The 17,099-nt window shown below is 37.9% G+C and overlaps 1 protein-coding gene across 3 annotated transcripts in view; it reads left to right on the top strand.

The window, feature by feature from the left end:
* DTWD2 (DTW domain containing 2) overlaps nt 1–17,099 on the top strand; it is a 97,883-nt gene that overhangs the window by 28,519 nt on the left and 52,265 nt on the right. For 2 of the 3 annotated variants that reach the window (XM_052777040.1, XM_052777038.1), the window contains exons 2-4: nt 4,720–4,810; nt 7,080–7,168; nt 10,800–10,894. In XM_052777040.1, coding sequence (XP_052633000.1) covers nt 4,720–4,810; nt 7,080–7,168; nt 10,800–10,894 — 275 coding nt within the window. The remainder of the gene's footprint in view (nt 1–4,719; nt 4,811–7,079; nt 7,169–10,799; nt 10,895–17,099) is intronic. The other variant, XM_052777039.1, reaches the window with a different exon arrangement.

The following is a 17,099-nucleotide window of genomic DNA, read 5'->3' as shown; positions in this document are numbered from 1 at the left end:
TGGTGGTGCTTCCATATCTGATGGATTTTTATTTCACAGATTTTTCTAGTTTCCCTTGAACCCATGTAAAGTTCTTCTATCCACAGCACTGGTCAGCAAGGAGATCTGTGGCCCTTGGAATGAGGAATTACTCCTCGTATTTGTTTTTGACCTGGCTTCTCCAGCCTTTTTTTGCACTTGGAGTGCAAACCGGAGGTTTAGGTAATGGCGTAATAATGTTCCCTGTTTTAATTCTTTCATCCTTTCCTAGTAACACTTAACATCTGATCGGCATTTTTGAGAACTGCCGGGCATTAAGCTGCCATTTTCACAGAACTGTTTATCATAAGGTCTTAACTCCTGAATGTCATGCCATATTAACTTCAGACCCTGGGGTTTTTCTGTATGGTGTGTTAGGATGGTTTATTCTTAAGTGCATCATTTTATGTTTATCTATGTTTAACTTAATCCACTCATTCTTTTAAGGTCCTTCTATAGCTGTAGTGGTTAAGGTGGAGGATGCAAAATGTAATTTTAAAACCATTTTTGATTTGTATTTGTCCTTTAACATAAGCAAAAATAACATTTGTTCTCAAATTTTATAAAATGTATGGGCTTGTGCCTTTAAACTTCCAACACAGCTTTGTAAAACTTCTGAATGTTGTTTTAATGCATGTGTGTAATGGACTTGTGTTAATATAAAACACATATTAAAACATTAGTATAAAACAAACATACATTAACTTTGTGGCTTTTCTCCAGACTTCTCAGGTGGGTTTTGACCTTGAAACCCTTGGTGTTTTGACCTAAACAGTAGAGAAATCTAATTTACTTGAAGCAGCCATTTCTGTTTGGGCAGGTGTGTTTCTTTGAAAATACAGAGTCTGGGGCTTGACCTTGGCAATATGTGTTGGAGCATGAAAATGTTGCCACAAGTGTTAGTAGTTTAAAAACATCAGTTTCCTCTGTATTTTAATATTGCAAGCTTTGTTTCTGGAACACGTGTTTGGCACACTTAACTTCTTTGTATCTTTCCCTAGAAACATCGATAAATGCTGAGCATGAAATTGTAACACTGTTATTCTTTGCTTACTTTGAGTTTAAATCCTTGAATTACCTTCCTTTAGTTTTTGGAATATGTGTGTAAGAGTACACTCATTTGCATTCCCAGAATGGTGCCTGTTTTCAGAAGCGCTTTGGACATGTTGTAACATGGTAAAAGTTAGTCCTGAAGCAAGTGAGGACATTTGTATTTGTAGGAAAATCATACAGAGACTTGGAAGGAGTTTCAGTGTTAGCTCACTATTTTCCAGGCTGCTGCATATTCACTTTTAGAGTATCTCTGCCCCGAAACTAGTAATTGCACTAAACCTGACACCACAGTACAGCACAGTGCACTGTTCAGATTCAGTTCTGCTGGGAAGATAAATTAAATATTATTCTGAATCTAAACATCATTAATTTAGATGTGAATAATGGAAAGAAAGCTATGAGAAGTCTGTGGATGTGCATGGCTGTCTTTTGCATATGGAGCACTTTTGCAAGACATAGAATGAAATTTTTTTTTTTTTTTTTTTGTCCCACCAATGTGACAGGTTACTTTGTCGTAAGTTTTTAAACTAGAAGTGCTGTATTGAAAAACAGGTAAGAAGCCACTGGATAGCTTTGAGCTGTAGTGAAATTGCATACAGATGAATAATACTGTAAAAGCTATCCTCCTTCAAATCCTAATCCCCACCCACAAACCTTTGCCTTAATATTCTGAATACTACTGTTCGTGCCTGAAGCAGATTGCTACTTGCATTTCCAGAAATGGGAGAAAACTGATGTTCATCATTAAATAAGTTCCCTGGTGCTGCCCCTACTCTTCTGTAACAGCAGCTGAGTATGTAGCGCAAGACTGTAGCAAAATCTTTAAACAAAAGAAAAAGACAAAAAGCCTTTTCTGCCTAGGTGGCCTTTCTCAGAGCAAAGGCAGCTTTTGTGGTGGTGGAACAGAACTTCTAGTGTTCTGCAGTGCTTCCTATCTGACTGATGTATTCTGGTAATATCAGTTGCACGTAGGAATAGTGTTTTATTTGTCTCGGCACAATAACCATTAGGTACCAATGTGAAAATACAGAAATAAGTCTTGTGCCCCCAGGATGGGGTTGTAAAAGTACGTATTCAACATAATTACATACCTAATTGGGTGCTTAAAGTTAAATAATGTACATACATATGTAAGTAATTAAATTACATTGGAAAGTATTTTATTTGTCATGGTTTGTGCTCTGCTCCCTACAAATCAAATTATAGGTAGAGTTTATTCTATAACTATTTGCAAATGCTTGCTTTCTGGGTAATTTCCTTTTTTGGTTTGGGTTTTTTTTTGTGTGTGTGAGGTTAACAAAGCTTTAAAAAACTACCTGTGAAAAATCCAAGCAAATGTGGAAAATGCAAAAAGCATATACAAAAGGGAGACTTGAAAATAAGTAAGTTATATCTAGCCAACTTTGTTAAACACCCTGAGATCTGAAATCACTGGAAACTGTTCCTGTCTGCTTATAAAAGCTAGTGAACAATGCAGCTCTTTGGATTGAAGTCACCAGCTAACTGTTTCAGAACAGCTTTGTGTAGTGGATTTTCATGCCTTAATGTCTCCTCAGTGGAAAACGCCACAATGTGGAGGACTTTAACAAATTCTCTTGTTAGTGAAACCAGCCATTTAATAATGGGAAGAAACTAAGGAATTGCACTTAGTATGAAATTGAGTGTCCACTAAATCTGGTGATGAAAAAGAGGATAAGCTTCTACTTAACAATTGGGGTACAGGCAACAAACAGCCTCCAGGGATATTTGCTGCTTCCAGGTTGTTAACAAAACTGTTTTCAGAAATTTCTGTTTAAATTGGTTACACATGAGAAAATTTTGGAAAAGGTGGTACAGTCCTGGAGAACTTCTGAAGTTAGACTCACCAGACCTGGAAGTGAGGTTGGTTTCAGTTCATTCATGGTAAAGGTGCCTGGAATATCCCACTGAATAATGAAATTAATGAATACTTAATTTTATGCTCAAAGCCTCTTCATTAATACAACAGAATGTGCCAAATTTATGCAGGATTAGCAACAGGAAAATGCCAGCACAAGTGTGAAGGAAAAGACGGACAGCAGGCCACTGGAACAGTATACTGGAAGACTGTATAAGAATAATTTCCATTTTGTCATTAGGCTCATTTCTTTGTCATGGGCCTTTTAGTCTAAATATTCTAAAATACTTTTTCTAGTGCTTATTTTGATAAGTACCAGTTCCTTGCCTTGCATCAACACTCTCCCCAGCACTTTGGATTTAGACTGTTGGGTAACCTTTAACTGTATACCCTATGGAGAAGGGAATAGCCTCTGTGTCTCAGTAGCTGGGGCTAGAAGTAGGGGGTTTAAATTAATAAAACCTGTCAACTGTTAAAGAGGAGCTTATCTGTTGTTACTGCCTTTTTATAATGTTGCCATTTACCAGTAAGTACTAATGTTTGACTACGGAATGCTTATACTGGCTTGGATTACTGTAACATTACTTAGTACATGTGGCTGGGTGTGTGCTCTTGTAGACAAGCAAGAGCAGTGTCAGCTGGGCTCACAATTAACTTGATCTGGACCTGTCTTCAGAATTCACTTCTGTAAATCCCATCTACTGCAGTGATTGCTTACTGGCTCACGTTGACCAACATATAAACTGTTACCAATAAAGATTACAAGGAGGATGCAGGTGAAGTTGTGCTCCGAGTACCTAGCATTCTGCTGAAAATCCTGACTTTGTATTTTTTAAGCTCAGAGAGCTTTGTTTGCAGGGATGGTATGATTTTAAGTGGTGAATATTGGTAATAGCTTCACTGTTAAGGAAATCCTTCATTTTTCTGAGTTATTGAGTAATGTATGTGAGTAGCTATAGTGACTTCTGTGCATGCACATGCGTGTGTGTATGCATGTTTTTGGTGTAACAACTTCAATTACTGTATGTATAACTTCAAGCTTAATTCTTTGCTTCTGTTTATTCTTGATCATTCAGCATATTAGTTTCACTCCAAGTGATATTTAAGTTCATTTCTTTAGATAAAGTTCTTCTGCTAGTCATTTTGACAGCTACGTGCAGTACACCAAAGAATTTTAAATAATTTTTATTTTCTTTTTTGAGACCTAAATTAGAAGTTCCTGATAATGTTTTTAGTTTTCATACTAGAGGTCTACTAGATATTTTAGCATAGATGGAATTATAAAAAGGAACCCAATCATAAATATAGAATGTCTGGGGTTTTGTGTGTGTATACTTCTAAAGTTTTCTATTGTAATTAATCTGTTATAAATATTACATCAATTATAAATTTATATATTCTATTATAATATTTTATCAAATTGTTGAAACATTAACTTGGCATGAAAAGCAGTAACAGACTTCTCTGATTGGGGTATGGATACTAGTAAGTTGCTTCTCTTGAAGACAACGAAAGGATTTTTAGAGTGCTTTAATCCTAACCAGACCACAGGGAGGGTCTGAACACTGTTCTCAGAACTCTATTTCAATGAAAACCTTGCTTCTTTATTTTTAGAAACAGAAAATTACATCATGTTTAATACACTGTGTCCTAAGGGGAAGTTCTTTCTGTGCCTCTTAGAATGCAGTATGTATTTGTGCAATATATTTATACTGTCTCTCATAAATAGCTGATTACTTTTATTTTTTCTCTCACTCCCTTCTGTCATGTAGCCGTCCTCAGAAGGTGTGTTTATGTCCATTCCTGCCAATACATCCGCTAAAGGTCTCCACCTGCTTATATATAATTCAGCATCCAGCAGAGGTGAGTAAGGCTGTGGTAATTGTTGGAGTTTGGCTAGAGTATTAATGCAGGAAATGGTAGGCAAGAGGAAACAGCTATGCTGTTAACATCATATAATGATTGATTTTTCCCTTTAAACTTGGTGATTGAAGTGCCAGTTCACCTGAGTTATTGTATCTTTTATTCAGTTCTTCTAAATTCTTTTATCTTCTCAAACCACACCTTATTTCTGCAACTTCCATGCACACAAGACATCTTTTCTTATCTGAATAGTCCTGCTAGAATCTGAAGTCTACTTGCCTTGGTACAAATTGCAAGAATTAATCTTGACATGGTATCTCACAGAGGTGCTTAGAGTTGATCCAGGGAGGAAAGTATTTCGATTATAACAGTGGTCTTTTATTGATGTTAGTGTTCCATTAAAAATATGAATTAAGCAATTCATCTTAGTGATGATCTCAGCTGTTTAGCCAATGAAAAACTATAGTTTAGCTTCAGAATAGTATGTTTTGGTTTACCTAGTAGGAGAATTTATGTTGATGTTTTCTTGTCTGTTAACAACGGAGTATGGTGGTGGATCATAAGGGTTTTAGAAGTTGAACTGCAGTTACACAGGTCTGGATAGATGGTGGGTCTACAAACTAGACTGTGAAGTTCAGAAACCTGTAGTCTTCTGGTCCAGCTGTTTACTTAGCATTATACAGTAGCTCAATCAGCATGCAGTCTTTGCCTGAAGGAACTTAAGCAGAATGTAAAAGAGAAAGTTAGAGAAAAGCGTTCTCTCATAGAGAAACAAAACAGAAGCCATGACTTAGTTGGTCTCTAAATGGGAAAGCTGTGATTTTTAATTGGCTACTTATTATAAGGTTACTGTTTTGTGTTACTTCTTGTTACAAAGTACTTAAGTATATGCTTGTTACAGAGGCACACACAATCAAATGCAAAGGTGTTAAAGCTCAGTAACAAGTAAAGTTACAAAAAAACCCCTTTTACTTTAAGTAAAAAGTTAGTTAGAACTCCGGTAGCATTTGTAAACCACAGGCTCAATGATGTAAGGGGAATTAGTATACACAGCCGACTTAAGAATTCTTAAGATTTAAAACGATGACTCAAAATGCGCATATCACTCACCTAAAAGATGAGGGCTCTCAACCTGCAGGAGTTACCTTGGGTGGTGCCCTGACGCAAGGGGGAGTCCCCAGCTGCAGACCCGCTGCTCCAAGGAGGACTGATTCCCAAAACGTGCTCCGGTGGGACCCCATTTATACCTTTGTCAAATCTGATCTGTGGTCATTTTAATCCCCATTGGTGTACCTGCCATGTCTCAATTGGTCAGTTCAATTTTCAACCTGCAACCTCTAGGGCTTGGGTTTTTTTTGCTCTCCTCCATTTCATTTCCTGTCGGGGGGTGGGGTGGTCATGTACTGCCACAATGCTTAAGTCACTTGCTGGAAGAAAGAAGTTTAAAAATGTGCCAGAGAACTTTGAACTGGCATTTGAATTGTGTTGATTTTCTTAGAGCTGGTGGAAGGTATTAGAAAAAGTTTGCAGATTCTTTTTAGATTTCATACACCATTCCTGTGTCCTTCTGAAAGGCTATCTACACTTTTTACTAATCAGCCATCGCAATAGCTGTCTGTTACAATGGGATGCAACTCTTCCATTAGTATATGTTACATAACGATAATTCATGTGATAAAGTAGTATTGGAAGACCACTGTATTTGAAGACAATCCATCTGAGAAGAAAAATTTAACTATCTGATATACAAGGGCACTTGGCTTATCAGAGGTAAATCCTAACAAATGGTGGGAAGCTAAGAATATCTTACAATGATCTTTGAAAGCATTTGTCTTAGGTCATCACCGGTGATGCTTTTCACTCCAGAACAGCACAGGCATACCTGACAAAAGATAGGTTCCCTTTGCTGTAGCTGCTTATACTCAAAATACAATCAATCAGGCAGATAAGCCTTCTGGACTGTATCTGGTCCTTCAGTCTGCCATTTCATTACAGATACACTATAATAGTCCATTTCAAAAGTATCTCATTAAACTAACAGATAGTGAATGTCTTTCCCCTACTGCACATCAGTGCCAACTGTCATCCTCCATGTGCTTCATTATTTATTGGCTTTGGAAGTCCGCAGTACAATGAAGTAAGCACCAACTATGGTCAAATGATGCTAATTGAGACTTGTATTCCAGTGAGATAGTAATACAGGAAGTCAGGAGCAACATTTCCTGTGCTCTGATTAATGTAACTACGTCTCCATATTCTTACTATCCAGAGGCCATGCTGACAGATAGACCTGTGCAGGTATCAGGTACTGTGAAAGGGAGAGGAATCACTTATTGCAGAACAGCGGATCGATCCCAGGTGAGGAATCCTACCATCCAGCTTCCATTTTGCATAATAGGTCTATCGATTAATTAGATTTTTATTTGTGAAGGAATTCGAAGAGAATTCAGCATTCCATGTCAAGGGCTAAATACTTGTTTTCTGAATAGTGTTAGTGTACCATTGTTCATAATGAGAGTAATTTAAAAATCAAGTATATAGAAACCCAGTATCCTAAGCCCAGCATCAGGACTAGTGGAAAGGTGAAGGAGTTATTTGCCTAGGCTAATTTCTTTTTTTATTTGCATATAGATACAGATATAAAAGTAAATAAAATAATTTTGTCATTTTTCCCTTCTTATGCCTACTGTTACGAACTTTATGTCAGGTCAGTGGCATGGCTAGGTGTATAAACCCCTGTACGCTTCTGTCTTACCTTTGCCTTTTATCATCCTTGGAGTGATCTCCAGGAGAGTTGTAGGCCATTATGTACTTTTCAAAACCTGAGTGACAGGTATAACTCAGGCCAGAACCCTTAAAGCATAGTGGAGGGTATCTGTTTAGCTTGTTCTGCTTCCCTGCCTTCTTTCTTTCTGTAAGTGTAAGAATTTTCAGTGTTAAGCATCTGAGAAGAAAACTTAGTATGTGTGTATTTAATGAATTTATATATTGATCTAATGCCAGTAATTAGCTTTGACTTGCTTGTTATAGTACTGCTGTATTGTGTTCCTTATTGAACAGTAAGAATCAAATATAAGGGGAAAAATTCTGCTAATTTTTCTAACAAGTCATAATCAAAAATGGAGGAAATATATATATCTGCTGGCTTTAATAAATATTTTGATTAGTTAGAACTGTCCTATTCATTGTAGATGGATAATGCTATGCTAACCAAAAGTACCACTAATTCCCAGAAAAGAAAAAAAAAACAAATGCGAAAGTAAGTTGTATTGGGTCTGGCTGGGATGGAGTTAACTTTCTCCATAGCAGTCCTCATAGTCCTGTGATTTGTACTTGTGGCTAGAACAATGTTAGTAACAAACCAGTGTTTTGGTTACTGCTGAGCAGCATCAGGGCTGTCCCTCCAAACCCCCCCTCCAAAGGCCAGTGGCCTAGGGGTGGGCAAGAGATTGGGAGGGGACATAGCAAGAACAGCTGACCCAAGTTGACCAAAGGGATATTCTGTACCACATGATGCAATAAAAGCTGTGTGGGGAGGTGGCATTTGTTATTAAGGCATGCCACATGTGCTGAGGCCCTACTTCCCAGGAAGTGGCTGGATGTCACCTGCTGATGGGAAGTAGAGAATAAAATCTTTTTGTTTTCCTTTGCTTCTGCACACGGCCTTTGCTTTTCTTTATTAAACTGCTTTTATCTTGACCCACGAGTTCATTTTCATCTTATTTTCTTCCCCCTGTCCTGCTGAGGAGGGGGAGTGATAGAGCAGTTTGGTGGGCACCTGGAGGCCAACCAAGGTCAACCCACCACATAAGTCCTCCAATCCTATTTCTATTAATGTACTTCAATGGTCAAATAATGAATAAACAAAGGGTTGCAAATCACTATTAGAACACTGAGAAGAGCAAAGAAGAGAGTAACTGCTCGTTTTCAAACCAGTAAATGGAAAATAACTGATATGATAATAGGTTATATATAGTCTAGTTAAATACAAATGGTTTTTAATGAAGAAAATTATAAACAAATGAAAACTTTTTCAATATTGGTTTGACTTAGCTGTTCTTAAAATTCTGTTCTCAAACAATTCCTTTCAGCTTTGAATTTTATGTTTTATCTTCCTGCAAACATGGATTGTTTTTTAGATTGGAAAATTCCATTTTTCCTGTTGGTAAGAGAATGTATTTATTTGATATGAAAGGTAATTCTGAAGTAATGATTCGACATTCGAGGGAACAGTTGAATGGCTTTCCCTTGACTGATGATAGTTCTTTTGGTTTGCTTATCAGAGACAAATAATTGATTTTCTCCCAGTTCTTTTATTGCCACTTCTTACATTCTTATGAAGAAGGGAGTCTTCTGACTAGTGAATTTGGAGTGTTATTTAATTATGATGAAATAAAGACAAACAATACTGTACCACCATTGATGGCTTATTCCACTTTGCTGAGGTAGAAGAAATCAATGGTAGTTTGAAGGATGTTTCTCCCTCTTGTTTTAGCACTTCAATCCCCAGGTACTTTGATCTTCATCTATCCCTAGGAGACATCATGCTGCTGTTGCTGCTGTGCAAAGTGGTGGTGGACATAGCAGGACAACTTATTCCTTCAACTCCATGATGTTTTATTTATAGAGTATCAGTAGATATGGATCAGAAAAAGCAAAATTAATAAAGGTTTTAGGCAACAGTGATAAAAGTCTTCACAGAATGAATTTAACAGCATTTTGGTAGAAAGAAAATGTGAGAGGTGCAGGCAGCTGCACATTGATACTTGTGGAAGGTAACAGCTGCCCAGAGAGAACTGAGAGAGCTGATTGAGGCCTTACATGTTCACAGATACAGAATTGTTGATATATGGCTCATAAATTAAAAGACAGACCAACGCCTCCCTGGGTTTTCATTAATTAATCCTGTGGTTTAGGGACTTATCTTCGATTTTCATTGTTTGAATCATGACACATTCAGGCTGAGAATATTGTAAGAACTCATTTCTTGCTGGTTTTAGGGCTTTTGTAATCCTCACCTGCTCTCTAGTGTCTTGCCTCCTGCTAGATTCAGCTAGGAACCTTCCTTTCTTCCTCTTGTGATAAATAAATAAACTGAAACTTTCATTCAGTTTTTGGTGTTGGCTTGCTGTCTTCATTAAATGCAAGATAAACCTATGCTCTCTCTTCCTTGATGGGAAAACAAAAATTGACATCCTAATATTCAAGCTCAGTTTGCAATACTTCTTGTCTAGACAAAAACTAGTGTGCTCCCAGCTGTGTTAAATAAAGGACAGAAACAAATCTCTCGGTTTGATAAGCAGATGGTTTGCTTCAGCCAGCAGTACTTCCCTCTTCCTCCACTTTCTGAAGCCCTGCTCCAACACAGCACTCTCGAATGCTTTTTGAGATCTGAAGAGCCCTTGCTCCCCACCCAGGCATGGCAGTCGCCTTCCTCATCTGTGGCACAGAGATGTAGGCAGATGCCCGGTCAGCACAGCCTGAATGACACAAGATGGAGTACTCGTGGCAGTGTTGGTACCATTGTCCTGGTTACTGTGAAGTGACCGCAGAGTGGAGGTGTTTGTATTTCATACTGTCTGCTCTGATACACCCAGTGCTTTTATTTTTAGCACCTGTTTGTGGAAATCGAGCCCTCCCTTCATTTTCCAGTATTAGCTCCCCAACCTATTACATTAATGCTAATGCTGGTTTTTGCCCACTGTTTATTATTCTGTGAAGATTTGTTGTTGTTTTTGATACTGATAGCCTACTTCAAATTTATGCTGATAATCATAAGTTAGGTAAGACTAAATTCAATACTGTCAATCAAAACAATACAATTTGAATGCATCAAAATTGGGTATTTTTTCTTGTAGATCTTTTCTTCTGTTATCTGGTGAGTTTTTTTCCGTGTCTGTAGTCAAAAGAACTTAAAAGTAAATGGAAACATAAACAATTCAAAGAAGCCGTCGTGATCTTATTCAAAAGTTACTTTTCTTTTTTGTAGGAAAGTCGAGTGTTAAGGACGGTACCTTTGCTAGCAGCTTGTCTTCCTCCAGACAAATACAAAATTTTGGTTGGTCGACGTTTTAGTGAAGACAGGTGAGTGGGATTGCTGTGTTTTCTGGTCTTCTGTAAGTTATGGAGATTTTTTTTCAGTGTCTTTATTAATAGAGAACAGAGTTCTTAATTTTTATTTCAAGTGTGTGCATTCACTTTTGATATAAGCTTCTGATTTCCAGCAAAGATAAATTATGTATAATAGTCAGAAACACTTGATATGTCTTCCTCTAGGTTGTAGCTTTTATTATCTCAGTTTTGTGCTCTTGGAAATTTCAGGTGGTTACTCTGCAACTCTTAACTTTTTGCAGTTCTTTTCCTACCTGATACTAGGTTTGTCTTGCTATTCTCTATGGTTCTTTTCATATTTGCTTTGTCTGACAAACCATTTGGTGTTACTGAAATATAAGTAAGAGTTTTACTTGAGTGTGGGAGATTGTACTTGAGAAGGGAGTCCACTGGTGAAAAACTCTTAGAGAACGTTTTTTTTCAAATCCTTTCCTCTTTCTCTTAAAATAAACTACAAGAAAGCATAGCTTTCAGAATTTTTTTTAAATATTTTTTTATTATTCTGAAACCTTGGACAATATTGGTGTCCTGTGTAGTGTCTTTAATCTTCATTAGGTGAAGCTAAGTCTTAGAAACCAGTTCTTGGTACAAATGCCAGTGAAATTTTATTTCATATATTTTCAATAAAAGAAAATAAAAATAATGAATACTGATGAAGGAAATTCATTTAAAATTGAGTTTATTCTTTGAAGAAAACTTTTTGCACAGTTCAGTGAACAAAACTGTCGGAAGGTGATTCAGAATGGTGCTCCCACACCTTTGTGGTGCCTGTATAGTAACTAAAGCACATCAGAAATACATTGCTTTTCTATTAGTCTTCTATGATAATAACTATAATAATGACCTAAGAAATTCCAGGCTACAGGGAAATTGTACTGTCTTCCCATTAAACCTGAAAATGAAGCAACTTTTCATATTAATGTGCAGAGGGTGGAACGATATCAATACAGTCTGCTTCTAGTAAATCTCCTTAGAATTTTTTTTAGAAGTGATGATTACAGTATTAAAGCTTCTTCAAGTTTGAATCCAGAGATATTTCTCTAACCTAAAGGATCCTCTTTAGGTCAAAACCAGTTGTGGAACATCTCAGCCTCAAAATAGTTTAAATAGATTCATAATTACCTAGTTCCTATGAGAACTAATAGAATTTTTTGCCATAAAACATACTGGAGGTGGTGAAAGAAATGGAAGTTTTCTTTAAGTTAATATGAATTTTGGTGATCTGACTTACACAGATGCAGGGCTAAAACAAATTAGGTAGTAGTCATGGCTCCACTCTTAAGTATCTGCAGTATGCCTGCTTTGTACTGTGGATGTAAGTGAGACTGCAGAAATTGGGAGTGCTCAGTCATGGGGTTAATTCTCACCTTCCCGGGAGGAGGAAGAATGAGAAGGAGAGAAAAGTTATCTTCCAGCTTTGCAGTGTGTTACTTCTACATATTTTTTTTTTCTTAGCTGTATATGCTTTCTGCCAATGTTTTAATCCATATTCCTTATTTGTAACTAGCACTTGGTACTTGAATAGCTGGTTAGATCATCATATCAGTGCTATTTTGGACTTCTAGCATCCTTTCAGGCCATAAACTGGGTAGATGTGTTCAGAGAGCTCACATTAATCACCTGGAATGACTTAAGTTCCTTCTCTGTTGTGGTGTGTTCTAGGAACAGGCATCTGCAGACAGAGGTAGAAACATCTGAGTGTTTACCGTGGATGGGGAGGGCTGTACTGGTCCCTGCCCTCCTCTTAGGGCGAAAATCTCTGGTAATGGGACTTCTAAAGCTTCATAAATTGGAGTGGTTCAGCTCATGTTTTATGGCATATTAAACTAAACAGGGCTTGGTTTTTTTGTTTTTTTAAAGCCACGCTGTCTGTAAGCAATTTGGTAGCTGCTGTACAAGCAATTTAATCAACCTTGCCCCGTGTTGGGGGAAGACTTCTGTCTTTGTTACTTTGAAGAAAAAAAATTGTCAAAGAGTGCTTGCTGATACATTTTATAAATATCATTGTTTTGAAGCACATTAAAGCTGTACCTTTGCTTTTTTTTGAAGTTGTGTGACACTATTTACATCCTTTGCAACTTCCACCAGAAGTGCATGGGTTGGAAGGGAACAGAAACAGTATAACTAAATCTGTGCTTGCACTGATCTTACATGTGAACAGTGCCTACAGATGGAGGGGTAATGTGGTGCACACATTCTTTTTCTGCATGTAGAAGTCCCACCATGCGGCAGATGACCTTGATGGTTGTCCATACATTTGTAAATTATCAGAGTAGAATGGTAGTGGGAGTATTTGTATTATTACAGGATCCAGCAGATCTTGGCAACAGCTATGAAACCTTAGAACACTTCAAGGTAGGTAGCCTTTGGGAACATAAATAATTGTCATTATGGATTTGAGTGAAAATTAAGCTGTACACACCAGCTGATTTTTTTTTTTTTTTTAAGTCTCCATCACAACAGCTCTAGCAGTGGCATACCAACCAGCAAACTGACAGTTGTTAATCTGTAGCTGTCAAAAGAGGTCTGCTTTCAGGTGAGAACGAACATACCATCTGCGCTGGGTAGCTCTTTCAGTTTTCAGTGCCCCTCTCTTGAAGGGGAAGACAAGTTTGTTGCCAAGGTGTATGTAGTTTATTTTTCCTCATTTGTCCTAGTGCTACAAAATTACATTTTTCCTATGCTTTGTAATCAGCATCCAAAACTAATTAGGAGCACAGAGGGATTTCATTAGGAACTCCACATAGAATTGGGTACTACAGAGTAACTAGGATGATTTGAAAGCTTAATATTTAGGCCTCTGATGTTTACGACAGTAAGACTGAAAATCAGGCTTTTTTTTTTAAAAAAATAAACAGACTTGTGTTTGGGTGAAAGAGTAAATATTTTTTTTTTATTAATTGACATTTCCTCTACCCAGGTCCACCTTCTTGGGTCACCTTTTCTTGTGGTTGAAAACTAATACACAATTCATGTAGATTACATTTACCTTGTTCTTGATTGACCTATATTGCAGAAAAGCTAAAGAACCAACTTTTGGAAGTCTTTCTAGGAGTAAACAACTAATCAAAGCTTTTTGAAGTTGACGTGTTCAACATATTATTGACACAGTAATGGTAAAGATGAGACATGATTAATCTGATTTTTTTTAAGTGCTAATTTGTGATTTTTCTCAATCTTGTCCATTCTTTCTGCAATCTGGCATTTTAATGCTACTGAAAGTATGTAATTTTTGCATGGTGACTTGACTCGTCAGATGGCATTTCTGAATTAGAAGACCAGTTCTGTTGGTTATCTGTGGTTTTTTTCCCCCAAACACTCAAATTTCTGACCCTTTTTGTATTGATTATGTTATTGTCAGACATTAGGGTTAATCTTTGATGTGCTAAAATGATGAAGCTAAAAGCAAACAGTTTGTCATCAGTATTTAGTGAATGGTGGTGGTATTGTAAAAATAGCACTTCTGTGAGTTAATATTTTCTGTTCAGCTCTTCTTATAGATTTACAATGAACCCAGTATCATAGTAGTATGGCAGGCAGGGGTGTGGGAGTGTGGGGTTAGCATCACTGCCAGATTGGAGATTGAATTTTATGTAAAAGTGTAAAATACTTCTTTGTGTGTCTGACATACCTTATTAGTACAGATCCTGAGCCTGTTAAATATAGGGGCCTTTTGGACATTGGCTAGAAGGATGGCATAAGCAAGCAGAGGGCTCAAATCACTTCTACTGAAATTTTCAAAACTTTTATGCGAAGCAAGCTTCCTTACTTGCACGAGGTCAGGCTGATTCCATGGTAACTGGAGTTTTCACTTTTGACTTCGTGAAGTGACCATGTATCTTGTAGTAGATGCTGAAAAATTGATAGTAAGGATTAGCCAGACTTACCAAAACAGTGTGGTAGGATTCTGGTTAAATTCTAAATTCACAGTAGTTTCAGTTATTTCTATTCATTTCTGTTACAAGGCTGTTGTTTTTGTGGTGCTGATGCTGCAAAACACAGGAGTATATAGAATGATTATAATCTTGACAAAATTTGTTTTACCAATAAATTTGATTAGACACTCTTCTAACAGCCTATACCTTAGATTTTTGAACCTTCTAGAAAGGAAAACGTGAAAGCTAGTTTATACTGATATCAGAATATTTGTATGCTGTATTTGTGAACCAAATGGATTTTTAACTGTAATAATTGTAATGTGTAACTTAATTGCCTTCATTAGGAATGGTAGGAGAATGCTTATATGCTTTTTTTTTACCATTGTACCCATTTTATTTTGTTCCTCTCTCACTGTATTGGGTTTGTGTGGTGGGGTTTTGGTAGTGGTGGAGGGGGCTACAGGGATGGCTCCTGTGAGAAGCTGCTAGAAGCTTCCCCAACTCCAAGTTGGACCTGCGACTGGCCAAGGCCGAGCCCTTCCATGATGGTGGTAGTGCTTCTGGGATAATGTATTTAAGAAGGGGAACCTGCAGCGAGGGAGGAGATTGGAATGTGAGAGAAACCCCTGTGCAGACAGCAAGGTCAGTGAGGAAGGAGGGGGAGGAGGTGCGCTGGAGGAGGGGATGCCCCTGCAGCCGCGGTGAGTTGGCAGGCTGTCCCCCCCCGAGCCCATGGAGGGGAGCGGGGGAGCAGATGCCTGCCTCCAGCCTGTGGAGAGCCCACACTGGAGCAGGTGGGTGCCCCTGAAGATGGCCGTGACTCCATGGGAAAGCCCGCGCTGGAGCAGTCTGTGCCTGAAGGACTACAGCCCATGGAAAGGACTCGCATTAGAGCAGTTCATGAACTTCAGCATGTGGGAAGGACTCAGGTTGGAGAAGTTCATGAAGGACTGTCTGCCATGGGAAGGACCCCATGCCAGAGCAGAAGAGTGAGGAGTCCTCCCCATGAGGAGTAAGGAGCAGCAGAGATGACATGTGATGAACTGACCCCAACCCACATTCCCCATCCCCCTGTGCCGATGGGGGTCTGGAGGTAGAGAATTCGGGAGTGGAGTTGAGCTGGGAAGGAGGGAGAGGTGGAGGGAAGGTGTTTTAAGATTTGGGTTTACTTCCCATTATCCTTGTTTTGATTTGATTGGTAACAAATTAAATTTATTTTGGTTTTTTTCCCTAGTTGAGTCTGGTTTTTGCCCAGGACCATCATTGATGAATGATCCTTCCCTGTCCTTGTGGCGACCCATGAGCTTTTTGTTATATTTTCTCCTCCCCATCCCACTGTGGGGGAGGAGAGATCGAGTGGCCTCGGGGTGCTTTGCTGCTGGCTGGGCTTAAACCATGACACTCACTTAGAAACACTGCTTTTCTCATGACCGTAGTTGCTGTTTACTTCATGTCTTTTCTTTTTTTATTAACAGGGTTTTCTGTACTGACAACTTCTGCCATTCATATTGCTCCTTTTCTGCTTGTCAGCATTCAAATGTACATAACATGCATAATTTCCTTTCCCTCTTCCCCTGCCTTCTCTGGTATGTTCACGTTAGAAATTACAGATGTCTTTTGTCTTTTTTCCATTCTTTGCTTAAGTCTTCTAGCAGCACAAATCCAAATAGCATGTCCTAATTTTTTCCCCTCTTATAGTATTACTTCATCTGATTATTTTACAAATCCCTTACTGTTTTCATTAGCTACCACGTATCCAAGCCCTTTGTGTTTGACTTCAGATTTCTAGGTCTGTGTAAGTTGATGGTATCTCAAATTTGCTAGCATTAGTAGGATAACTTCTGCTTCATAGTTCTTGATCAAAACTTATTTTTATTAAATCAGTATTTCTGGTTCAGTGCTTCTGCTTATCAAAAGCATGTCTAATTCTTCAAACATGGCATCCTTCATGGCAGGGGGATTGGAACTAGATGATCTTTAAGGTCCCTTCCAACCCAAATCATTCTATGATTCTATGATTCTGTGATTTGAAGGATGTCTATTAAGATACTCTTTATAAAGAGATGATACTTCAGAAAAGGGGAAGGAGAGGGCGAAATGTGCCAGTGTCTTTTACTAGCAGCGTTCATAGGACCATATTTAACAATTGCAGTACTTTCTTTGAGTAGTAGGTTTGCTATTCACTATGGAAATATTAGGGAAAAACAACTATAGACTCATATTAATGAATAAAATATAAGTTATGGGATTAATGTTCTTTTTAGGCTACTAATAAACTTTTTGCAGGCAATTGGTTTTGA

Source organism: Harpia harpyja, chromosome Z, assembly GCF_026419915.1.
Source record: "Harpia harpyja isolate bHarHar1 chromosome Z, bHarHar1 primary haplotype, whole genome shotgun sequence".
NCBI classification, from domain to species: domain Eukaryota; kingdom Metazoa; phylum Chordata; class Aves; order Accipitriformes; family Accipitridae; genus Harpia; species Harpia harpyja.
Note: the sequence above shows the minus strand (reverse complement) of the source record. Positions and strands in the feature narration are given on the sequence as shown.